This window comes from Oryctolagus cuniculus, chromosome 2, assembly GCF_964237555.1.
Source record: "Oryctolagus cuniculus chromosome 2, mOryCun1.1, whole genome shotgun sequence".
Taxonomy (NCBI): Eukaryota; Metazoa; Chordata; class Mammalia; order Lagomorpha; family Leporidae; genus Oryctolagus; species Oryctolagus cuniculus.
The window spans coordinates 128433977-128457871 of record NC_091433.1 but is presented as its reverse complement, the minus strand read 5'-3'; the positions used below and the strand labels follow the sequence as shown (position 1 = coordinate 128457871).

Below are 23895 nucleotides of genomic sequence, written 5' to 3'. Positions count from 1 at the left end.
TCCATCTCTCCCTCCTCCAGCTCCCCATGCCGAGGGGAGGGGGAGCCAGGTAATGGCACTGGATGGCCCCCAGACTGAAGTTGGGGGAGGAGAGTTAAGCGAGGATGGCCCAACCAGAGAGGCCCGAGTAAGGGCGTCCCAGCGGGCCAGGGACTGGTTGAGACTATCCTGGGGGCCACAGAAGGGGGCTTTTTCCAGCGAAGCATCTGGAACCCGAGCTGGGGCGAAACCGGATCCGCCGAGTTGGGCAGGAGGAGGGTGAGTGATTAATGACAGAGATTAAGAGATTAAACCTCTGTTCTGGACCCGGGATGGCGGAAGGGGTAGGGGGGGCAATGGGGGCCGCTCAGCTGTCTCGAAGACTTCCCCCACGTCGGCCTGGGCGCTCGGCTGCTCCCCGGACTCCGTGGTCGCACACCTCCTCAGGTGGCGCTCCCCACGCCGGTGTTTAGCGCTCCGGCAGTGGGTCTTTGCTGACATGCGCCTTCCCTGCAACTGCGCGGGCCCGCAGTTTTCCTTCCCTGTGATTCTCAGGCAAGTTCTCAGGTCGGCTTCCTCGGATCTCCCTCACTGTCCCTGCGGAGTGTGGGGTCCAGCACTGCCTCTCCAAGTGGACACGCCCACACTCCGACCCTCACTCCTGCAGGAAGGCACCCAATCCCATTTGCGGCTGCTTCGCGCCTCCTCTCATCACCCCCTCCAGGTTTCTCGTTCCCTCCCGCCAGCCCCACTCCCACCTTCTCGACTTCCCGGCTCCCTCCTGCCCCGCAACTCCCTTCCCCCAGGCCTGCTCGATCCCCCCTCCCCCACTGTGGCACCAGGGGCCTTTCGGCGAACGACCGAACGACCATCGACCATCGCGACCATCGCGTGCCTTCCCCTCGATTCTTCGAGTCAGAGAATCCTCAGGGTAACCAACCCCCGAGGGAGGTGGACCCTTAGAAGTTTTCGGGTCCGTCCAGCGCCTCCCCTTCGGGAGAGAAAGAAGTGGGAGTGTAGGGAAGACTCAGGTGGAGGGCGTGAGGAGGGTTGCACTCCTGGATGCTTTTCTCTTTCGACACACGGTCACCTACGTCAATTTTAGCTTTACGACGACTTTTCAGGGTGGCGGGTCTGTGAGTTCTTGGCCCTGTGTGCCCACCACCATCCCGGAACGGTGCGGGCTGGGGTTGGGAGAGCGGCTGCATGCCGTTGGGAGAGACCGCTGCCTTCGCTGTTGTAGGGCAGTCTGTCCCCACAAGCCCTTTGAGACGCGCGGCTGAGCTGAGGGACCCGTCCTCCTCCGTGCCGAAAGTAGGGAGGGGTCTCGATGTCCCTCCCTCCCCGGTTGAGTGGGAGCCACGGAAATTTCACGAGTGAGAAAGGCAGGGGCAAAGGGGTTTTCATCCTGGAGGGGATGCCCGATGTCTCCTCCCTGAAGCACCCCAGGCTGTCTCTAGACTCCGGAGCTGGGCTGTCTCTAGACTCCGGAGCTGCGCACCAGGCGGGTGCGACCTAGGGCACGCTTGTGGCACATTGGGTTAAGCCGCAGCTTGGGATGCCGCAGCCCCAGTCCCAGTGCCCGGTAGTGAGTGCTGTTCAGCTTTCGATCCATCTCCCTATTAATGAGCATCCTAGGAGGCAGCGGATGATGGTCCAAGTGCCTGAGTCCCTTGCACCCATGTAGGAGCCCCGCATAGCCTTCCAGGCTACTGGCTTGGCCTGGATGTTGCGGCTATTTGGGGAGTGAATCCGCGGATGGAAGATTTCATTGTGTGTGTCTTTCCTTCTCTGTGACTCTGCCTTTCCAATAAAGAAATCTTAAAAAAAAAAAAAAAAAAAAAAAAAAGATGCTAGCGACCGTGGGGTTAACGTGAGGGGCAGGGAAATGGACCCACCGGTGGGGCGGGCCCGCAGCTGGTTGGCATCAGCCACACAGGGAGACGTGTTGCAGCTGCAGCCACCTGGGTCGCTCGAAAGCTGGAAAGCTTGGAGAGCTCGGCAGAGTTGCGCAGTGCGCTGGCCGGCCGGCAACAGCTCCATTCCAGATCCCACCCGGCGCCTGCCGCTGCTCCTCAGCCTCAGGCCTGCGTCGTCAAGGGCCACACCCCGAGGCTTGGCTCTGATCTACAGACCCAGCCTCCAAGCCCCAACTGGAGGGCTCCGGAGGACAGAGAGGCTGTCCACAATTCCTGCGAATGCTCAACTCGAGAAGTCTCTAGAAACGTCCCTTCTCCCAGCCCACACCACTCCTAAGAAATGTCTGTCTGCCTGCAAACTTCTGGAGAATGACCAGGGTGCAGCAGGCTGCAGGGGCTGTGGCGTCAGTAGTTGAACTTTAGAGGGAAGGGCGTGGGGGTGCAGGGACAGTAATCCAGAGCTGATATGAGCTGGTGCAGAGGCAGGCTCAACGGTGGCCAGAGCTGAATCTGGATGGCAGAGACTTCCTAGAGGTAAAAAGGGGGCTCCGGGGGGACGAGGAGGCAGGCAATCTGGTAGGAGGCCGGGAAACAAAGCAAGCTTTGGGATCCCGCAGGCCTTGTCTCTGCGTGGTCCACAGGCAGGTCCCTGGCCTGCCCCATGCGTTCTTCCTCCACAGCGTTTGCTGCCTCTCCTCCCCACTGTGTTCTTGGCCTGCGCCCTGGCCCTGCCAGTGGGCGGCGGCCCCCTGCAAACCCAGGCAGTCGTGGTGCCCTGCTGGAGGCTCAGGCTTTCTGCCTCAGGTCAGCCGCTATCACAGTAAGCACTCTCCAGCCCCCTGTCCTTGTTCCCTGCCACCTGCCTCCATCTATGGAAGCCTGGCGCCTTCAGCCCTCACCAGCTGCACACAATGACTCCCTTGATACCCTGGAGTTAGACCTGGCTGCTGGCCAGCATAGGGTTTAGGCTTCACACTCCCTTCTGGGGACAATGACGCTGCCCACTCCTTCCTGCTTCGACAGGCATGTCACATATGGGGCAGCAGCCCCCTTTGCTTCCTTCAAAAACTCCTGACTTTGCCCTCCCTCTGTTACTGTCCCAGATGGAAAAGTGTCTGGCGATCCCACTGAGAGGCCCACGGAACAGGGACCTTGGCTGGGTGTACTCCCAGCACCCATAGCCAGGCTCAAAGAAATGAGAAACATTTCTCAGCCAGACAGTGGAACACACACTTCTGTCACTTTCAGGTGCTTCCCTCTCTGTCCCATGAAGCAGCCCTTGCTCTCCTCCACATCAGCTCCTTCTCTTCAACTACCTTTTCCTCTCTCTGGCTTCACTCAGTTCCAGTGTCCCTGAAGGCCTGCTAAATCCTGCAGGGACGCTCAGGCCTCCAACTCTGTCCCATGTGGGGCCTAGCCCCTCTGTTTTTTACTCCTTCCTCCTCTCTGTCCCCATTCCCCAAGTAGAACCACAGTGCAACTCTTTGAACTTTTCTTTAAACCACCACTCTTCAGCCTTGCCATGGCCACCGTCCAACTCTAGCTCTCCTCTCGCCACTGTAGAATCAGGACAGGCCACTGAGGCCTGTACCAGACACCAAAGCACAGAGGGATAGTGAGACCTCCCCTCCAGAAAGCCTTCTTTCTGTCACCGACAAGAGCTGGCCTGAGTGGCCTGGTTCACTTAGCTCACCCTCTGAGTTCCAAATGTACAGGGTTCTCCACCCTCTCTTTTGACAATACGTTGAGGACCATGGCCATAGAGCTGAGCCCTTTTTCATACAGAAGCTCAGAGGGATTCAGAGGGGAGTGGGACACAAAGCATGCGTGTCCCAAACAGATGGGGTGGGGACCACAGGAACAGTCAGAAGGAATGACAAGGAGGAAGAAGGGAGTTGCTTTTTTAAAGCTTTTTATTTCAAAAAATAAAGCCGCAATTAATTTCACATAAATATCTGGGGAGGGAAGGGGAGAGGGATGGGGCAGGGGCTTGGCCCCTACCTCCTCTTCTCTTTCACACTGTATTGTAAAAGCAAAGGGGACGGCTAGGGAGAGAACAAGGGAAGAAGTGGTCAGTGGGGGGCATTCTAATCCGAAGGGCCCCTCGGCCCACCCTTGCCTTGGGGACTGCCTTGGCCCTGGCTTACCTTGCCGAACCAGCGGGAAAGCCAGATCTGCTTCATTGTCATGTGATCAGGGAGAACTTCATTGTCAAAAAGGAGCTGTACCTAGGAGGGAGATGAATCAGTTTTAAGATCACTCCTCCTGGGCAGATTAGGAAATCCCCTGGGGGACAGTGTTTGGCCTAGCAGTTAGGATGCCCACTGCAGCCCACATCAGAGTTCCTGAGTTTGAGTCCTCGCTCTGTTTCCAGTTCCAGCTTCCTGCTAATGCACACCCTGGGAGGCAGCAGGTGTAGGTTCAAGTAGGTAGTCCATCTACATGAGAGGCTCAGATTCAGTTCCCAGCTCCCAGCTCTGGCCAAGCCCATCTTTGTGGGCATCTGAAGAAGTGAACAAGCAGATGGGAGCTCTGTCTCTCTGCCTCTCGAATTAAAAAATTAAAACAGAAAACCAAGAACTGCCCTAGTTCACCCTAGACTCTTTCTTCTCCCTAAAAAACACACTACTGTGAGGTTACTCACATGCTGTGGATTTAGCATCAAGCGGTGACACAGGACCCTCCGGAGATGGCGCACCTCCGCTCTAACAGAACACCGGACATACTTGTTCTGGGGTGGGGGGGGGGAGGGAAGAGGACAAGGTGTGTGAGGGAAGAGGGCCACTGGGACGTGAGTCTCTTACACAGGCCCTCCCTCCCGCCCCTCTCACCTGTAGGACGCTTTTATTCTTGTCTTTGCCAGAACTAGGGGGAAACAGACACAGGTTAGGGAGCCCTGTCTCTCCTTCTCTCCCTCACCCACAGCCGCGATGTAACCAAGGAAATGGGCACGTCCTTACTGGTTCACCTCTTCCCAAGCCCCTCACTGACCCTGGGTCATCAGTACTGCGCCCTCAGCCAGCTCCTGCCCTGCCCCTCACCTCAGCCTCTCCAGGCACAGGCTCAGCTGCTCATCGTAGCGATAGTAGTGGGCTTTAGAGTGGTCGAAGCTGCTGAAGGGGAGGCCAAGGTTGCTCAGGGCTGGCTCTGTGAAAAGCGGAATGGTGAGCAGGGCGGTGCAGGTCCCATGCCTCTCTTCTCCCAGGCAGCAAAAATGGGTGAGAGGAGTGCTTGGGGGTGGGGTGTTACTGTACTCTCCCACTGACAGAGACATACCTTCCCCGCTGGGCTGGGTAACACGGTCCAAGCCTCGTGACTGATAGAATTCCCGAATACGTTTCTCTTCACCTAGACAGAAAGGAGTCAAGTATGGGAGTGAAGTATTGGACCGCATGCTTTGTCTCTCTGGCTGCTAACCTCTTCACTTACACAATCCCTAAAGCCCTTGTCACTTGAAGCTGCCACCCAGCGTTAGATCTCAAGGGGGACCCTCAAAGCCCCAGCTGGTCACTCACTGTCTTGTAAACCAGGCACTAGCTTGTACACAATATCCTGCATGACCCGGTCCAGCTTGAGGTTGAGCAATGGCTGTGTCTCATGGATCTTGATGTTGCACATGGGGCAGTACTTGCTGGTCTGGAGGTACTTCACAATGCAACTCTTGCAGACTGCACAAAGAGAAAAGCAGGCTCGCATCCTTTCTAGGAACGGGTTTTATGGGCGGGGTGAAGCACAGAGGCTGCTAACTTGCTGAAGGCGAGGGCCTGGAAGAACCAGGCAGGATTCAGGGCACTCACAAGTATGAAGACACTCTGTGATGGTGGTGGCATCCACGAAGTAGCCGGCGCACAGGCAGCAAACGATATGCTCATTCAGGTCTTTGATCTTCACTCGGACCTCCTCCTGCCGACGCACCCTCGGTCACCGACCACCCACTCCCACCCCCACCCCATACACCTTGCCAACTTGGCGTCGTCTCTTTCTTCAGATTCCACGATCAAGCCCAGCATCCCATGCCATCAGCTGGGGATTAGCTCCCAGGAGTTGGCACTCCCCTTCCGCCCAGCAGAGGGCTCCGCGCACAGCAGGGGCTCCCTTCACGTGGACTCGCCTGACTCTCCTTTCCCAGGGGATACTACACGACGTTGGCTGCACAATGCGCAGGCGTTCTAGCCCGGAGTTTGGCAACCCGACCGCAATCGCGCAGGCGCATAGGGCACCCAGTCTGTGCGCAGGCGCACTGGGCTCCTGGCCAGCCACCGCCCGTCCTCCAGCCCGCCTCAGTTCGCAATGCTAGCCGACCACAGCAGTAACCCTGCCGCCCCTGCACCTCGTTCCGTAGCGGGTCCATCTTGTACACTGACTGGAGCTGGTTCCGAAGCCTCATCGCGATCGCAATCTGGCCCCCCTGAGGAGACGCCATCTTAAAGGCAGATCCCGGCCTGCCACTTCCGGTGCCGCCTGCGGGGCGGGACTTGTCTCCCAGCAACGAGGGCCTAGGTCTTTTCGGATTCGCTCACCCTCTGAAAGGCCCCGCCCATGTCGCTATCTCCCCCGTGTGCTCACCTGAGCCCCACTGGCCCCTCCCCCTCCTCAATCGGTAATTAGGGAGTGGGGGGGTGGGGGGTTGCAGTGAGCCAGGGTCCTATCTCTTCGATGTCTTGTAGGAGTCATCGTAGTAGACCCTACCCGATCTCGGGACTAACTTTTGGAGCCTGCGAAAAACTGCTCCCTCCTACGCCGAAGGGCCTGGAGGTCTGCACCCGCTCCCGCTCAGGGTCGTCGGTCTTCTGTGACCGAAACCCTGCTGAAGAAGCCCCTTCTGGGGCCTTTCCTCTTAGTGTCGGCTGACGCGTCCGTGTTGCGGAGCTTCGTCCAGATGGCGGGCCTTCTCCGCGCTCCGCGGCGCGAGTTTCTCCGGGCTTTGCGGAGTCTCGGAGACGGGGCCAAGAGGTGGGGGGCCGGTGTGTGGGGAGTAGAGACCCCTAGGGACTTGGTAGTGCTCTGACCCCCCCATTCTCCCCCTGCTGCCGGGGATGGGGGGGCAGGCCCTGGTTAATGATGATGATTTAATCATCGGCGCCTGCGGAGGCCTGGGACAGACTAATGCAGAGCAGATGCCGAAGGAGGAGGGGAGGACAGCTAGGACACTGCCGCACGCAGACGCACGCTGGCGGAGAGCGCCTGCAGTAGCATGGGCCCAGCTCCGCGCTTGGGGAGGAGGCAGCAGCCCCAGGGCTTGCACACCACCTCCCTGGGTGTTTACAGTGGGAGTAGGAAGAGGAAAGTTACTGTGCAGTTGCAGATCTGAGGAGACAGCGATCCCGGTAGAGAATCCGGAAAGGCAATCTGGAGAAAGTGGGACTTTGTGCAGGGCCAATTTGGCCAAGGGGGAGTGGGTGGAAGAGTGGTGGAGATGGAGAGGCAGAGTCGAGGGCAGTGACCGGAGGACGGGAAGGCGGTCTAGGCTTGGATTTGAGAGTGGTGATAGAGGAGGCAGGGACTGATGGGACTAGGAGTTCTAGCCTGAGGGCAGTAGGGAGCTGGTGGAGTTTTCTGGAGGAAGAAGATGACTCCAGGAAAGGAACATTTCTGCCCATTTCTCCCCAGCGGCCACAAGTTAGGAAATCAGCGGTTTATTAATCAGCCATCCCTCCCTCCCTGGCCCCAGCCTCCCTCTAAACGACTGCTGTGGCTCCTGGACTGCCTTCCTCGTGTCCATCCTTGGTCCTCTATTAGGCTGCTCTGAACATGGCAGCTCAGCGTGATTCTGACAAAATGTGAATTCAAAAAGACGCAGGAAGGTCTTCAAAGTGGTGGATATGTTTATTACTCTGATTGTGATGGTTTCCTGGGTGTACACACATGTTAAACTTATTAAAGTGTATATTTTACCTGCAGCTTCTTTGTCAGTTATGCCGTAAGAAAGCTGTTAAAATAAAATTGAAAAAAAAATCAGGTTGTTTCTCTTTCCTATTTCAAATCTTTCAGCAGCTCCCCTTTCCTATCAGAAGTAGAACCGAAGTCCTTGCAGTGGTCTATGAGGCCCTGCCTAGGAGCCCTGGCGGTTGCATGAACACACAGGGCATGCTCCTTCTGTCTCCCCAACTTGAGCTGCTCAGTTATGCAAGTGACTCCCTCCCCCCTTTCTGCTCTCTACTCCATGCGGCTTCTGTGATTGCTCTAGATAAATAACCCACCCATCTTTCACTTCCTTGCTTTATTTTTCATCTTAGCATTTATTAGCACTCATAGCTTTTATTAGTACTTAACATATTTTTCTAATATATGTTTTTCTAGATTTTCATCTGTCTCTCCCACTAGACTGTAAGCTTCCCAGTGGCAGGGATATATATATATATTTTTTTTTTCTTGTGTTTACAGCTATAGCTCTCCAGTGCCAGGTGCACAGTAGGTGTTCAATCAAAACTTTCTGAGTGAACACATGGCTGAATCCAGGTGGTGGTGAGAACAGCCTAGATCAGGGTTTCAGCCATGAAATGGACAGGAAGGGCTGCATCTGAAACATTCCAAAGGGAAGCGTGACAGGCAGAGGTGGCCAGGGCTCTGGTTTGGTAGAGGGTGGATGAGGAGCTTGGGAGGGGAGCATGTCCTCCAGTTTCTTGGACTTAGAGGGCTTCAGGAAAGGCCGGTGGAGCTGGCTAGAAAGACGGGTGAGTGGTGGGGCTCAGGTGTCAGAAACAGGAAAGAAGTCCTCAGAATTGTCTGGGTGGGCGTGCAAGTAAAGATTATCAGAGTAGATGAAACCTGAGCAGACATAGAGATTCTGAAAGCTGAAGTCTTAGCTTTGAAGAATGATCCTAGTTTGCAATAAAAGAAAGGAAGTCAGTGGAGGAAAAATAACAGTGACTACACAGGTCCAAAGCTATAGAATAAGACAATATCACAGAAGCCTAAAGAAAGGGCATTTCCCGAAAATAGCTGGTGGTCAGCAAGGTGAAGCATGCCAGCGAAGTCCTGGAGAAGGGGCACTGGACACTACAACTCTCTGAGAAAGGGCCAGAGTGAAGCTAACTTGCATTCGGTCAAAGCAAGAATAAATGATGAGGAAATGGAGGCAGTGGGTGTGCACAGTAAAAGGGAAAGAAAAACATTTTCTGTGAGAAGAATCAGACCAAGACTTTGCCCAGATGATAAAGATGTGAGATAGTGGGACACGCACTGACAGGAAGGAAGGGAAGGAATGGGAGCCCAGGCTGGGAGCTTGGCCTCTTCCTGTGAAGGCTGAACGAGTGAAGAGCTGGGGAGGGGGAACACAAAGACACAGGATGTGGTGGACCCAGCCAACACAGTGCGCCCGAGGGGCGTCGGCCCCTGCCTCCATCATCCACAGGAACTAGCAGGAACCATCCTTTCCCAGAGCATCAGAGAGGTGGAGGCCCCCTGCTCTTGGAATGGGGCATAAGATCTTCAGACAACAGCAAGACGCTCCAGATGTGTATGTGATACTGAGCTCGTGTCCGTTGGGCAATCTCTGGGTGGTGGTGCCATCTGTGATGAGCTTAGAAGCTAGGGATACCCAGTGAGCCTTTTTTTTTTTTTTTTTTTACCTTTTTCTCATTCACTGATTCATTCAAGGAGGATTATTCAGCTTGGCTGGAGACAGAGCCGGTACCCTCTAGAACTGGGAGAGTGACCGGCAAACTCCTAACCTGCAGACCAGCCCCTTTTCTGTATCTCTTTGCTCTGTTCCCATCGGAGGGACTCCAGCCTCTGAAGGTTTTGCTGGAACAGCAGAGGGTTCGTGCTCCCTTGCAAACTTCTTTGACTGCTTAGAAAGGGTTTCTGTGAAAGGGTAGAGGAGGGAATCACCATGTGTCTGTCGCTTTCACCAGGACCTGCTGTGCCCTTTCAGAAGGGGCTGGGATCAGGGTTGGTGGAAAGCTGCAGAAACTGGATGACAGAGGTGACAAAGGTGGGGGAGGTTGTCACATATATTTAAATTTTTTTTGATTTGTTATACAAGTTTCAAGTATTTCAAGGTTGTCACACATTAATGTTCTCTGTACCCCCCAGCCCCCATGGCTGACCCCTTCAAACAGAGGTTTCTGAGAATGCTGGGGCGGGGAGGGGGGCAAGGCGGGTTGGGGGGGGAGCTGATGCCTTAGGGTGAGGAGAGCTCACTTCACTCTCTTCTTTCTCTTCCTGCCCAGATGCCCAATGTCATTCCTGGCTCCCAGGAGAAATAAGACCCCCTCACCCTGCCTGAGGCGCCAGGCTGCCAGCCCATCTGCTGGGGAGAAAGGAGGGGCAGAGTCTTTCCCAAGGGATCCTGGAGGATCAGTAGGAAGACCAGTGCTCCACGGAGACCCATGCTCTAGACTTAGACATTTCGGTGAACACGGGAAAGCGGCAGAATGGAGCTGAACACTGGAGTGGGCTGAGGGTGAGGGGCGAGGGCCTGCACAGCTGGGCGGGGTCCTTTGGCCACCAAGGGTTGGAGGCAGGCTGAGCTGCTTTTTGGTGCCCACCAGCTGAGGGATGGTAGGAGGGCCCCCCTCCCCGCGCCCAGTCTCACCGGCTCGGAGGCGCCAGGGCCCCCCCAAGGGCCAGGGCGGGCTGGGGAAGGTAATGTAATTCCGGCCCAGCTAACCCGATTATGGCGGCCTGCACCGGGCAGGGCGGCGGCGGGGGCGGGTCTAAGGCTCAGGGGCCCGCCCGCAGGGGTCCCATCCCGGGGAAGGATGCAGGGTTCACACACTCCCAGCGCCTGGGTCCGCGGCCAAAGGTCACGAGGTCACTGAGCAGCCTGGCTCTTTCCCCACCTCCCTTGTCTGACATGCTCCAGGCATACTTTCTGGGGCTTGGGTGGGGTGCAGACTCCATGGTAAAGGAGGCGGGTGAGGCCCTTCTGGGCTTCAGCGAGGTCCCACGTGTCGCCTGCGATGATTTTGCCCTCTCACTTTTGAGAGGGAGAGAGTGTGGGAGTAGGCGCAGGATGGAGGGGAGTAGAGCCACGCCTTGGCACCCCTACTCTCCGCACTTTGCAGCTGGGGCCAGAACGCCAGCCCCAAGCCCCTTCACCCCAGGTTGGCCGCAGCTGAGCCACCAGTCTTCTTTACTTAATTTAGAAAATCGAAATTGTGAGAAACATAGGGCACCCGTTACTGGCGTGCCGGTACGGAGCTGGGGACCTCACGGAAGAGGCGTGCGGTACCCTAGGACCATGAGCCCCGAGGAACTGATCCCCGCCCTAGCCCACCGAACGCGCCCTGCCAGCCCTCCCCACACCTGAGCTTTTCCTTGGGCCTCCAGATCGCGGGTCGCCGTTCCCAGCAGCTTCTTACGCAGCCAAGAAGCCACAACGAGATTTGGTTTTAGAGGGTATTTAGGCGGGAGCCACAACGAATCCCAGAGTTGGCGAGCAGGACCCATCGGGAGGCGGAGAGTGGGGGCTGAGGGAGGGGGCACCTGCCGAGGAAGCCGGCAAGGCCGACGAAGCCCAAAGGCGGAGGCCGGCGATGATGGAGGCGCGGTGAGCATCTTGGCTGACTCAGCGGCCGGCCGGGGCTGGGGCCCCTCCCGCGCAGAGCTTGGTCCCTAACAGCCTCGCCCTCCCCCGCCCCGCATAGCCTGACCGGCCAGTCTTCCCCCCCCCCGTGTTTGGCGCAAACAGGCGAGGCGTCCCTTCCCCTTTAACGGCCGGGCCCCGCCCCTGCCCTACCTCCAGCCCCCACTATCCACCCGGGGTGATCTGTCAGTCACTGCCCTTACCGGAGCGGGCCAACCCTCTCCACCCGGGACTTGGACAGCGGCCCGGCAGCCCAGCGTCCATCCGCGCTTCAGCGCCAGCAAGGGAGCTCCTGCCCCCCGCCCAGGCGGTGCTCCCCCCGGGATGCGAGTCCCTGAGTGGACCCCCGGCAGCGGCGGGCACCGGCGCTGTTGCTCCCGGTGCACAGAGATGCTGCTGTTCCGGGGACCCCGGCGCCCCGCCGTGGCGGACCCCGAGGGCCCCTGAGGCCGCCGCCTGGAGCGCATCACCGCTGGGCTCCGGCAGCTGCCCAAGGCACCCTCCCCAACCACCGCACCTCCCTGCAGCCTTTCCAGGCCAAGACCCATGGAGCCGGCGGTACTGGCTCCGCACAACCTCCCGCACCACGAGCCAATCAGCTTTGGCATCGATCAGATCCTGGGCGGCCCAGAACCCCCCGGGGGCAGCCTAGGCTCGGGTCGTTTGAGCCAGAGCCATGGGGAGAGCACAGCGTTCCCGGCCGGATTTCACGGAACCGCCGCGGGTTACGGTCCCACAGGTTCTTTGGCCTCGCTACCCAGCTCCGGAGTGGGCCCGGGAGGCGTGATCCGTGTCCCGGCTCACCGCCCGCTGCCCGTGCCGCCGCCCGCGGGAGGCGCTCCTGCAGTGCCTGGGCCCTCGGGTTTGGGCGGCGCCGGTGGCTTAACGGGACTCACCTTCCCCTGGATGGACAGCGGCCGCCGCTTTGCCAAGGACCGGCTCACGGGTGAGTTTGCTCAACCCCTCCAGCGCCCAGACCGCGTTTCCTCTCATCTGCCCCAGCACAAGGAACCGTTCATGGCTCCCCAGGTCGCTCCCGCGGATCCCTCCCCACGCGGATCTCTAGGTCTGCCGACGAGAGGCGATGGGCAGGGAGCTGCCGTCGGTGCCCGCGTCCCCTTCTTCAATCCCACGGTCCGCGCTGCGGGGAGGGGTGGGTGAGGTTGCGGGGGAACGTCGCTCCCTCTCCCCAAGGGAAGGTTGTTTCTCCCGAGGTCCTTTCTCCTCCAGAGGCCTCTGCCGATGAGCCGCCGAGGGACCGGGCGCTCTCTCGGCCACACCGCGGGCACCCTGCAAACCCTGCCCTGCTCTTTCTTTCTCCCGGTAGCTGCGCTCTCGCCCTTCTCCGGGACGCGCCGCATAGGCCACCCCTACCAGAACCGGACCCCGCCGAAGCGGAAGAAGCCGCGCACCTCCTTCTCCCGCTCGCAGGTGCTGGAGCTGGAGCGGCGCTTTCTGCGCCAGAAATACCTGGCCTCGGCAGAGAGAGCCGCACTGGCCAAGGCCTTGCGCATGACCGACGCACAGGTCAAGACATGGTTCCAGAACCGACGCACCAAGTGGCGGTGAGGCTCAGCGCGGGCGCGGGTGCAGGCGCGGGCGGACTGGGGCCGGCGGGCAGGGCCAGGTGGTGGCGGGGCGCGAGGTGGGCCGGGGCCAGCCTGGCTGACCCCGTGTCTCCACCTGCCCAGGCGCCAGACGGCAGAGGAGCGCGAGGCTGAGCGGCACCGTGCGGGCCGCCTGCTCTTGCACCTGCAACAGGACGCGCTCCCGCGGCCCCTGCGGCCACCGCTGCCCCCGGACCCGCTCTGCCTGCATAACTCGTCGCTCTTCGCACTGCAGAACCTGCAGCCTTGGGCCGAGGACAACAAGGTGGCTTCCGTGTCCGGGCTCGCCTCTGTCGTGTGAACTACACCTGACTGGCCGAGCGCTCTTTCCGGACCCAGGCGCTGCGTGCAGAGCTGGGCCCAAGGCAGTGGAACCCGCGGTCGCCGCGCCCACGGTCCCGCGACCGCCGAGCATGTGAGGAGCACAGGCCTTGAGGCTGTCGTCGAGGCCTCTTTCGCCACCGGCAGGTTCCTGGCCGGCGTTGAGCGGGTGCGGGGCGCACTCAGACACGACCTTTCCCGCCATTTTTCGCAACTGCCGTTACTCGGCGGCTGGAACCCCAGGCGCAAGGAGGCGGGACCTACAGGACTGTAGCCAATGAGGTGTGGGGAGGGGGCGGGCTGGCCAATGGGAGCTGCTCTCCTGCGGGACTCCGGACCAGCTGATGAGGGGCCCGGAGTTGGAGTTCCCGCGGGCGTGGGCCGCGCTCGCTGTAGCGCGTGCTGACTGGGTCTGCGCCAAAGGAAACGAGACGCCAGCCGCCGCGGAGTCAGGGAAGAGGTGCCGCAGCTCGAGAGTCTGGCTGCTTCTGCCAGGAACCAGAGGGCTGTCCACACGGGGCGTTTCATCCCTCGACTGTAAAATAAGCGCTAAGGATTTCTTCCTGACCTCGGGCCTCCTGTTGTCCTGTGCGTCTCGCCCGCCGGCCGCTTCCTCCCTCTTGAGCTTCACAACGAGCGTGGGCTGTAGGTGAGACGGGGCTTACACACCCGGCGGCATAGGAAACCTAGAAAGAAAATCTGGCTCTGGCCGTCCACAGGGGCGGAGGGGAGAGGCGGAGATGGTGGCCAGAGTGGAGGTAGGGGGAGCACAGTCTGGCAAATAACTTGCAAGTGGCAAGCCTGAGAAGAATGAGAGAGTTACCAGCTTGGCGATGTGGAGGATGACAAGGATATTGGGAAGACTGAAGAGAGATTGTGGGTGAAACTAAGTGCTAGACTTAGAATAACTTCCGGGAAAGTGCCCCCCCCCCGGAGGGGGATGGGTTGACATCCACGCAGAGGTGGAGATGGAACGATAACAGAATCTCCAAGGGAGGGAGTTCTGCTGACAGAGTTCCAAGGACCAGATCATTCTTTCTGCCAAATTCTACAAACACATATCCCATGTGCAAGATGGTGGGGGATACCAAGGGCAGAGAGGGGGAGGGAACTCCCAGCCAGCAAGAAAGGAAAGCATGATAGCTCTGAAGCTGTAGGAAAAAGGCTTCAGTTTGGGGGTGGCCCCCAGGGCTGCTGGGAAGCTTGTGGTTCAAAATTGGAGGGGATGGTTGCTGAAGACTTCAGGTTTATTTATTTATTTATTTTTAATTTTTTTTTTGACAGGCAGAGTGGACAGTGAGAGAGAGAGAGAGACAGAGAGAAAGGTCTTCCTTTGCCGTTGGTTCACCCTCCAATGGCCACCGCTGCCGGCGCGCTGATCCGAAGCCAGGAGCCAGGTGCTTCTCCTGGTCTCCCATGGGGTGTAGGGCCCAAGCACTTGGGCCATCCTCCACTGCACTCCCTGGCCACAGCAGAGAGCTGGCCTGGAAGAGGGGCAACCGGGACAGAATCTGGCACCCCAACCGGGACTAGAACCCGGTGTGCCGGCGCCGCAAGGCAGAGGATTAGCCTAGTGAGCCGTGGCGCCGGCCAAGACTTCAGGTTTAAAAAGGAGTGGGATTTAAGGTGTATGAGGAAGAAAGATAAGTTTTTTTTAAAAAAAGATTTATTTATTTGAAAGGCAGAGTTACACACAGAGAGAAGGAGAGGCAGAGAGAGAGAGAGAGAGAGGTCTTCCATCTGATGGTCCACTCCCCAGTTGGCCGCATCAGCCAGAGCTGTGCCGATGCGAAGCCAGGAGCCAGGAGCTTCTTCCAGTTCTCTCACGTGGGTGCAGGAGCCCAAGGACTTGGGCCATCATCCACTGCTTTCCCAGGCACTCTATCTGGCACCCATATGGATACAGGTGGCAGCTTTACCTGCTACGCCACAGCGCCTGCCCCCAGAAAGGGAAGGTCTTGTCTGATTGCACTAGCACTCCCATTCCTCCTCCCCTGGAGGCTGGAGTGCTGTGTGACAGAGGGAAGAGGCGGGGCCAGAAAGCTGTCTCCTACTCTGTGCTAGAGACATGTCAGTCCCAGCATGAAGGCCCCAAGGTAGACACCAGGCATGTGTGGTGGCAGCTGTAGGAGCTGGCCCTGGATCTTTGCTACAGAGTCATTGCTGACTCATGGATGTTGCCCAAGTACATGGTGTTGTAGAACAATTCAAATTTTGGCATCTTTTATGGACCAAGCGCAGAAGATGGAGGAATGGGGAGCAGGTCTGTAATCAATGGGAGTCTAAGGGAAGGGTCCTACTCTGTACAGACAGTGGCTGATCCCATTCCCTCCACTCCCAGCCCACCATATCTTAGGGCTCAGGCCCCAGGATTTACATTTCACCCTAACCTTTGGGCTTCTAAATCTGGCCAATGGCCTCATGGTTAGTCCAGGGGAGGATCTAATGGCACAAGATGAGTTCAACAGGGTTCCACAGGCAGGCAGGTCACTGCAGGACACAGGCATCTCTGAACTCCTTGGTGGGGGAGGGTCCACTTCCTGCTGATGAATCTGCCATTTCTTCTCTCAGCTGGTTCAGCAGGTCTCTACTCTCACTGGCGGGCAAGTTACTCAGGAAGTATGGGGGCGCCAACTCCACCAGCCTGACAGACAGAGTCATAATTAGATGATTTGTGTCATCTCTTACAATGCAGACTTGAACTTCTTGCCACCTCTTCCTCAAACCCTCTCTCCTTCACCATATGCTACTACAAACTACTAAGAAACCACCCTTCTTAAGTGCCTCTCATTCCCCAGCCTTAATTTTGGCCTCAAGAAGAGGGGTGGGCAGTGTAGCAGGGTGTCAGGAACTCACATCTGTGGTTGAATCTCAGAAACAATGGAAAGGCAGTTGTCTTTGGATATGGAGAAAGTGTGATATAGCACCCAGGGTGGGGGTCTGGCAGGAGCCCGGCGATTTCGGTAGCAGCAGTATGAGGAGAGCTGGGCCACATGCTTGTGTGTTAGCAGTAGGTAATTTCCAGTCCCATCTGTGTCTCGGGCCACCTTATTGAAAAACAAAGGTAGTGTAGGAATAAGTAAAGGGAAGAGGCACCAGCAGAAAAAAGAAAAGTGGGCTGAAAGGAATTAGCAAGGAAGGTGTGTAAGTTTTAAAGGGAAAGCATTACTTCTAGGTGTAGTAGGTCTGGTCCCTACTATACCATACACTATTTCCCATGGCCCCTTGTACCTCAAAGCCTCAAAGGAAAAGTCCCTCCTGGTCTAAGGGATTTAAAAAATATATACTGATTTATATTTCTGAAAGATGAGAGAGAGAGAGAGAGAGATTGAGATTGATTCTATTCACTGTATCATTCCCCAGATGGCCACAACAGCCAGGTCTGAGCCACGCTCAGGAGCTAGGCTCTGAAACCAGGAGCCAGGAACTCCATCAGGGTCTTGCATGTGGGTGGCAGAGGCCCAATTATTTGGGCCATTTTCTGCTGCTTTTTCAGGTGAATTAGCAAGGAGTTGGATCAGAAGCAGAGCAGTTGGGACTCCAACCGGCACTCTAGTATGGGATGCCATGGGTGGCTTAACCACAGTGCCAGCCCCCTAAAGGGTACTTTGAATGGTCACTTGGACCCCGGTTTTAGAGGTGGCACAGTAATATTTGTTCCCTCTGCCTTTTGCTCCTTTTGTCACCCCTTTATCACCTGAAGGAAGTATCCCGACAGCAGTGCTTTCTGAAGGTCTCTGCGATTCTGCTCAGAGCCGAAGGCTGGTTGGGACAAGGGAAGTTCAATTCGCTGCATAAGTTCTAGGAGCTCTTCCCGAAGTTTACGGGCTCGGCATAATGCTGCCCAGTTTAGACCCCGAGCCTGGCACCAGGCCTCATCTGCTCCACCTACGAGAGGAAAGGGACCAGCCACAACTATGACCATTGAGACCCCTGGAAGAACCCAACCCTTGACCAAAGAGCCCAGAGGGCTGTTAGCTGAGGCATGCTGTTCCCCTTGAGATCTAGAATTCCATAAGAGAATGCAGAGTGGGCCACTCACTTTGTATAAAGGCTTCATACACCTGGATCAAAGAGCTGTGGTCACCATCTGCATGTTCCAAGGCCCGACGCAGGGCAGCTTCTTCTGCACAGAGTGGTGGACGGGTAAACCCAGGGGCGGCTGAAGACGGGAGAGAGGAAGGCAGTTTTGGGGAATGAGAAGGGGTAGTAATATTGGTGGAATGTTGAAAAGGTAGAAATAGGCCGGCGCCGCGGCTCACTAGGCTAATCCTCTGCCTTGCGGCGCCGGCACACCGGATTCTAGTCCCGGTTGGGGCTCCGGATTCTGTCCCGGTTGCCCCTCTTCCATGCCAGCTCTCTGCTGTGGCCAGGGAGTGCAGTGGAGGATGGCCCAGGTGCTTGGGCCCTGCACCCCATGGGAGACCAGGAAAAGCACCTGGATCCTGGCTCCTGCCATCGGATCAGCGCGGTGCGCCGGCCGCAGCGCGCCGGCCGCGCCGGCCATTGGAGGGTGAACCAACGGCAAAGGAAGACCTTTCTCCCGGTCTCTCTCTCTCACTGTCCACTCTGCCTGTCAAAAAAAAAAAAAGAAAAGGTAGAAATATCCATTTGGGAATTTATTCAAAAAACATCAATAACTTCTAGGTGCTATGCACTGTATTAGACACCGAGGATAAATACAGTTAGCCCTCCATATCTGTGTGTTCCACATTTGTGGATTTAATAAAACACAGATTGAAAATACTTGGAAAAACTTTTTTTTTTTTTTTTTGACAGGCAGAGTGGACAGTGAGAGAGAGAGACGGAGAGAAAGGTCTTCCTTTGCCGTTGGTTCACCCTCCAATGGCCGCTGCGGCCGGCGCACTGATCCGATGGCAGGAGCCAGGTGCTTCTCCTGGTCTGCCATGGGGTGCAGGGCCCAAGCACTTGGGCCATCCTCCACTGCACTCCCTGGCCACAGCAGAGAGCTGGCCTGGAAGAGGGGCAACCGGGACAGAATCCGGCACCCCGACCAGGACTAGAACCTGGTGTGCCGGCGCCGCAAGGCGGAGGATTAGCTTAGTGAGCCGCGGCGCCGGCCTGGAAAAACTTTGTACTGAACATGAACAGATTTTTTTCCTTGTCGTCCCCTAAACAGTATAACAACTATCTCTTAAGCAGTATAACAACTATTTAGATAGCATTTATATTGTATTAGGTATTACAGAGGCTTTAAAAGTCCTTAGAAAGTTTGCAAGTTTTTAACTTTTTAATTGTAATTTTATTTGAGAGGCTAAGAGAGAGAACGAGAGAGAGAGACAGAGTAAACAAGAATACAAGAGCTCTCCCACCTGTTGGTTTACTTCCCAAATGCACACAACGACCTGGACTGGACCATGGCAGGGCTAGGAACTGGGAACTCCCATGTGGGTGGCAGGGACCCAATTACCTGCCTCCCAGAGTCTGCATTAGCAGGAAGTTGCAGTCAGCAGCCAGTACTGAGAATTAAACCCAGATACTCTGACATGAGACATGGGCATCTTCACTGCTAGGCTAAATGTCCACCCCTATACCATATTTTCATTCCATTTTCCATGAGCTTTTTGAAGTCCCTTGTATAAATAATCTAGAGATGATTTAAGGTATATAAGAGGATAGATTATGTGCAAACACTCTGCCATTTTATATAAGGGACTTGCAGAACTGCAGATTTTGTAAGAGGTCCTGGAACCAATCCCCCTCAGGTACCAAGGATGATAGTAAGTGAAAGACAGTCTCTGCCACCCAGGAGAGTAGAGTCTGGTGGGAAAGAACAAGAAGGAAGCAGCTTTATAAGCATGATGGGGATGTGCATGTAGTATTCTAGAAATTAAGAGTAGGGCACCTAAACCCAAGCTTTGCATGGTGGGGATGACAGTGAGGTGGCAACAGTTTTTGAAGTTTGAATGAGCTGAGTGGAGAAGGGGCAGGGAGAATATTCTAGACTGCGGGAAGAGCATGGTATAAAAGCTGATGGCATGGCATAGTTGAGGAATGGCTAACTACCTGGTATGGGTGGAGGGAATGACAGGTGACAGAATGGCAGGGGATAAAGCTGGAGAGGAAGGTATAGGCCAGGTCATGAGAGGCTGGGTGTGCTGTGTAATGGAGTTTACAACCCGTCTTGAAGGGTTTTAAGTCAGAGAGTCCGTGGTTTTGGAAATATTCCTGTGACTAGTTAGATTACTGAAGGAAACCAGCTGAGCAGTGACGAGGAGTATTGTTGGCACTGGCAGTATATGGAGAGAGGCAGATGGATTTTTAAACACATTTAGAAGATAAACATGGAAGAACCTGGAGAAAGATTAGTCTAGAATGATGGGTAGTAGACCAGCAGAGATGATGGTATTATCTGATGCTGAGGATCGAGAGACAGTAAGATTTTGGAATGTGGTAATGGGGTAGTTTAATACAGTGCATGAGTTCAGTTTTGAGTTGAGGTGCTATGAACTATTCTGGTAGAAATGTTGGCGATCTCTCTCTCTCTTCCCCTCTCTCCCTCTTCCTCTCCTTATCCTACCCCCACCAGAAGAAGGGTCTACAAATAGCTTACAAAGTACAGGTTTGAAAATTTTAAGTATAAAGGTAGCACTTTAAGTTATGGGTGTGGATTAACTTGCTCAGAGAGTTGAGGGAACAAGAAGAGCGAAGGGCCAAGGTTAGAGCCGTGAAGACCAAGTTAAAACGGACAAGCAGAATGATGAAGAACCCAAGGCAGAGATTAAGGGAATGCCCAGGGTAGGATGAAAACCAAGGGAGGGGGCATCACAGAGGCTGGGGAGGAGACAGTTTCAACGTAGGAGCAGTCAGCACTCTCAAATGTATAGAAACTATGAATAAGGGCCAACAGGGCATTTAGATGAGGTACCTGGGAGGTCACTGGCGACCTGAAAGCCATTTAAGTGGTATGTGGGCCTGAAGCTGGAATGCAGCGAGGGAGCAACACACTGGATACGGTGTGTGTGTGTGTGTGTGTGTGTGTGTGTGTGTGTGTGACAGATCATTCTGTGTAGCTCGAGGAGATGAAAGGGTTTAAGAAGAGGGGTGTGTGTTTTAGTAACAACAGCTAGGAGAGATTTAGGCCTACTGAGGGGGAGGAAACATCAGGGAAAAAGGCTAAAGAGAGGGAAAGATGATTAAAACTTCGTTCTCTAGGCTCTGTGAGGGGTGGGGACTGGAGCAGAGGGGAAAAGGCTGGCCACAAAGCTATTAGTTTATAGCAGAGATTTATACCAGTGAGCATGGCGGCGAGGGTAAGCATCTCATCCACACAATCAAACTCGCAGGAGGCCAGCAGTGCTTTGGCCAGCTCAGGGGGCAGGGGAAACTCTGATAGGACGACTCCCAGGTCTGACAGGTCGCCATCGTCATCCAGGGCTGCCAGGTAGTCTAGGTCTTCCAGGGCCTGCATCAGCGCTTCTGGAGCTAGTGAGGAAACAGGGCTTTGAGGGCGTGAGGTCTCAGAACTGAGCGGTCACACCGCAGCCCCTGGGCAGGCCGGCTGCTCACCAGGCCGGTCCAGGAAGCGCCACTCTCCTGGCTCTGCAATCTGTCTCCTCTTCAGTAGTAACACCAGGGGGCTCAGATTCTCCTCCCACACCCTGGGTTGGGGCAGTGGGGGAGCCTCTAGGTCTAGGAAGGACTTGGGATACAGGCAGAGGCAGGATCCTGGGGGGAGAAAGACTTGGGAAAGAAGCCACTGTAGACGTCTCAGGCCTGCACGCAGGGGACTCTTCTAGTGCTTGACCTCGGCAAGGGCAGCGGCTCTTACCTGAGGAGAACCCTCTTGCCCGCCGTTGTCTTGCCTCAGCCTGGCACCTGCTGATTGGCCTCAACACTTGGGATTCTGCTCGGATCCGAGGATTGTAAACCTGTTTCCCGCCCCCAACCAAGTCCAGGACAGATCAGGGTGGGCCGTTTCCAGCTTTAGCCCTGGCCTCCCCCCCCGCCGCCCCCATCTCTTTCTCACTCACACTTCGAAGCTCCAGTCCTGAGTCAATGACATGGCGGATGGAAGGGAGGGAGAAGGAGAAGTCAGCCAGCCAGTGAGTGACCACCACTTTTCGGGCGCCTGTGTCTACATCCTCGTATACAGCCTGAACGGCTTGACCACAGCCTGGGTGAAGGGGTAGCACCCGCGGTGGAGGCCCTGGGAGAGCCAGGGACCCCACCTCCTTGGACAAGGATTCACAGCACAGGGCTATTTCCTGAGGAGAGGGGGAGGGGCATTAGGGCAGTAGTCACTTTTTAGGGGTCACAGACCCTTTGAAAAGTTAACCCTCCACTCTAAAAAATGCACATAAAGTTGGGGGCGCTATAACTTCAGGGGTTCATTGAGCTGTAAATACCTGCATCAGAGGAATCAGGAAGTGGGTGGTAGGACCTCTTTATCCTGCCTTTGTGGAGTTTTCCCCCAGGATCCCAGATCCCAACCACTCCACTGCCCCCCCACCCACCCACCCATACTCCAGCACAGGAAAGCAGTATGCACAGAGTACCTCCTCACCAGGCAGGTACACTAACACGTCTCCTGGAGCCTCCTTCTGACACAACTCGAGCACAGCGTGGCAGGCAGCTTCCACCAGATCAGTAGGCGCAGTGCCCCTGAAGACAGGAGTGGGACTCCCACCAGGGTCTCTGGGTACGTGCACAGTAGGAGGATTGCCCCAAAAGGCTTGCAGCTTAGGCTCAAGGGCTGGGTCGGTAACCACAACCACTCTAGGGTCCCCTGGAAGATTTCCCAGCCTGGCATCTCGCAGGAGCCCCTGCAGTGAGTCTGAAGCCACCGACCGCTCCTGAGCCTCATCCAGCACCAGCACACCCCAGGCTCCAGGCCCCCGGGTTGAGGCCACCTCCTGCAGAAGCAGTCTGTCCCAGCAGAACCTGTAGACATTGGTAGTGGGCAGGGGAGTCAGTGTGGATACTGACCAGCCTGAGAAGTCCAGGGGAACTTCTCAAGGGACTTGGGTTTTGTTACTGAAAGTCAGAAAAAGATTCTGTGACTGTCTGTGGACCCATGACTGTGACTCCCTAACCCCAGAGCTGAACTCCAGCTGGGAAGCGCGATTCGCATGATGGGGATGAGGTTCACTATCTGAGGCACTTGGCTGGAGTTCAAGGGCTTAGTTTAACAGTTGCACTGTGCATGATTTAAAGGGTGAGCTGGGCTGGGGAGGGTATGGTGAGAAAAGGGGGTGAGATTTTCACGTGGTGACGGGGATTAGGTTCCGGTCAGGCCTGTGGAGGACCCCACCTGAGCAGGGTCTCAGGCCCTGTGCAGTCCTCCTGGGGGATGCTGTATCCAACCTCATGACCCAGGGTCAGGTCCATCTCATCAGCAACCCGCACAGCCAGGCTCAGGGCTGCCAGAGGGTAAGGCTGAGCAACGGTAACCTGGCCCTTCTGGAATCCCCTGGCCAACGCAAACTCTGCACACCACTGAGGGATCTGGGGTAGGGCAGGAAGGACAACCAGTCAGGGCAATGTAGGACTTCAGTCAGAGGTGCTGAGCAAACAATGGCCTTTAATGTTTCCTTGTTTGTGAAATCCCTGGGCTTTTCACCAGCCTTCTGGGACCGGCTTAACCCTTTGCCCACCTCCCCCTTAACCCAACATAGCTCAGTCCACCCACCCCACCCCTTGCCCAGGGAAAAGCCAATTCCGTAGTCCCTCCCTTTGGCCACTCCCAGAATCTCCCCCCACCTGGGTGCTTTTGCCCGAGCCAGGCTCCCCAGACACCAGCACCACTCCAGTGGGGCTACTCTCCAACTGCTCCAAGAATTTAAAGCGAGCAGCCCAAATGGGCAATGCTCGGCGCCGCTCAAGGAGCTCGTAGTAGTGGGAAGAGAAGGGCAGCCCATCAAAGGGATTCACAGCCAGTTCAGAGTCCCCAGGACTCGGGCCAGATTCTTCTGTCAGCCCCAGAGGCTGAGAGGCCATGGTAGCTGTTCGGCAGGACCTATAGGAGTCAGGACAGCCAGTAAGGTCCCATATTTGGTGAATTACCATACCACCTTCCCACCTTGGTCCTGATCCCTAAGCTCTACCCTCAGGTAACAATGCCCTGGGGTCCAGCCTTTCCAGTTGGCCAGGAAGCAGCACTGGGTTTTTATAAGGGACTTTCCCCCTATTGTCAGGCAGTAGAAAGCTTGTGACCAGCACTGGGGTCCTTCCGGGCAGCAAGAATTAAGAGACCCAATGACCTATGGGAAGGTCCCAAGGGGACAAGGATAAATAAGGGAAGGAACAGGAAGGGGTGGGAAGGACAGGCCACAAAAATTCTGGATTCAAACCTGCTTGCAGCTCTGAGACGTGTCAGGATGGCAGCCGGTTCCAGACACACCCAGCCAGTCATTACCAACCCTGACCCAGCAAAGTACAAAGGTAAATTCCGGCTCCGCCCTGGGGCTAGGCTCACACTCTTAATCTTGAAACTTGCTTTGGGGGTGGGGCCATTTGCTCCACTTTATTTAACTTAGCAGTCTATGGAAAATAGGCTGCAGCCACCATACTGAGC

At 56.2% G+C, this 23895-nt stretch overlaps 3 protein-coding genes across 5 annotated transcripts; 1 reads left to right on the top strand and 2 right to left on the bottom strand.

The window, feature by feature from the left end:
- Nucleotides 1–3793: 3793 nt before the first annotated feature.
- Nucleotides 3794–6840, bottom strand: PCGF1 (polycomb group ring finger 1). Its single transcript, XM_002709716.5, has 9 exons — nucleotides 6229–6840; nucleotides 5696–5801; nucleotides 5414–5566; nucleotides 5175–5246; nucleotides 4940–5045; nucleotides 4730–4763; nucleotides 4543–4629; nucleotides 4046–4126; nucleotides 3794–3943 (listed from the first exon to the last, which is right to left on the bottom strand). Exons 1-9 carry the CDS (start codon nucleotides 6319–6321, stop codon nucleotides 3896–3898), a joined length of 780 nt encoding a protein of 259 aa, XP_002709762.1. The 5' UTR covers nucleotides 6322–6840; the 3' UTR covers nucleotides 3794–3895.
- A 4987-nt stretch (nucleotides 6841–11827) lies between these two features.
- On the top strand, nucleotides 11828–13471 carry TLX2 (T cell leukemia homeobox 2). The gene is made up of 3 exons (XM_002709715.5): nucleotides 11828–12376; nucleotides 12758–12995; nucleotides 13122–13471. Exons 1-3 carry the CDS (start codon nucleotides 11977–11979, stop codon nucleotides 13336–13338), a joined length of 855 nt encoding a protein of 284 aa, XP_002709761.1. The 5' UTR covers nucleotides 11828–11976; the 3' UTR covers nucleotides 13339–13471.
- A 1535-nt stretch (nucleotides 13472–15006) lies between these two features.
- Nucleotides 15007–23883, bottom strand: DQX1 (DEAQ-box RNA dependent ATPase 1). Of its 3 annotated transcripts, none has more exons than XM_051836926.2 (12): nucleotides 23672–23883; nucleotides 23082–23337; nucleotides 22633–22826; nucleotides 21878–22262; nucleotides 21353–21586; nucleotides 21151–21250; nucleotides 20889–21047; nucleotides 20613–20804; nucleotides 17401–17520; nucleotides 17056–17246; nucleotides 16215–16405; nucleotides 15007–16002 (listed from the first exon to the last, which is right to left on the bottom strand). In XM_051836926.2, exons 1-12 carry the CDS (start codon nucleotides 23731–23733, stop codon nucleotides 15846–15848), a joined length of 2241 nt encoding a protein of 746 aa, XP_051692886.1. In that variant the 5' UTR covers nucleotides 23734–23883; the 3' UTR covers nucleotides 15007–15845. The 3 variants fall into 3 exon arrangements, with proteins under 3 accessions (XP_051692886.1, XP_051692891.1, XP_051692896.1); XM_051836931.2 differs by having other exon boundaries at nucleotides 21353–21369; nucleotides 21886–22262; XM_051836936.2 differs by lacking the exon at nucleotides 16215–16405 and having other exon boundaries at nucleotides 15818–16002.
- Between the last annotated feature and the right edge of the window lie 12 nt (nucleotides 23884–23895).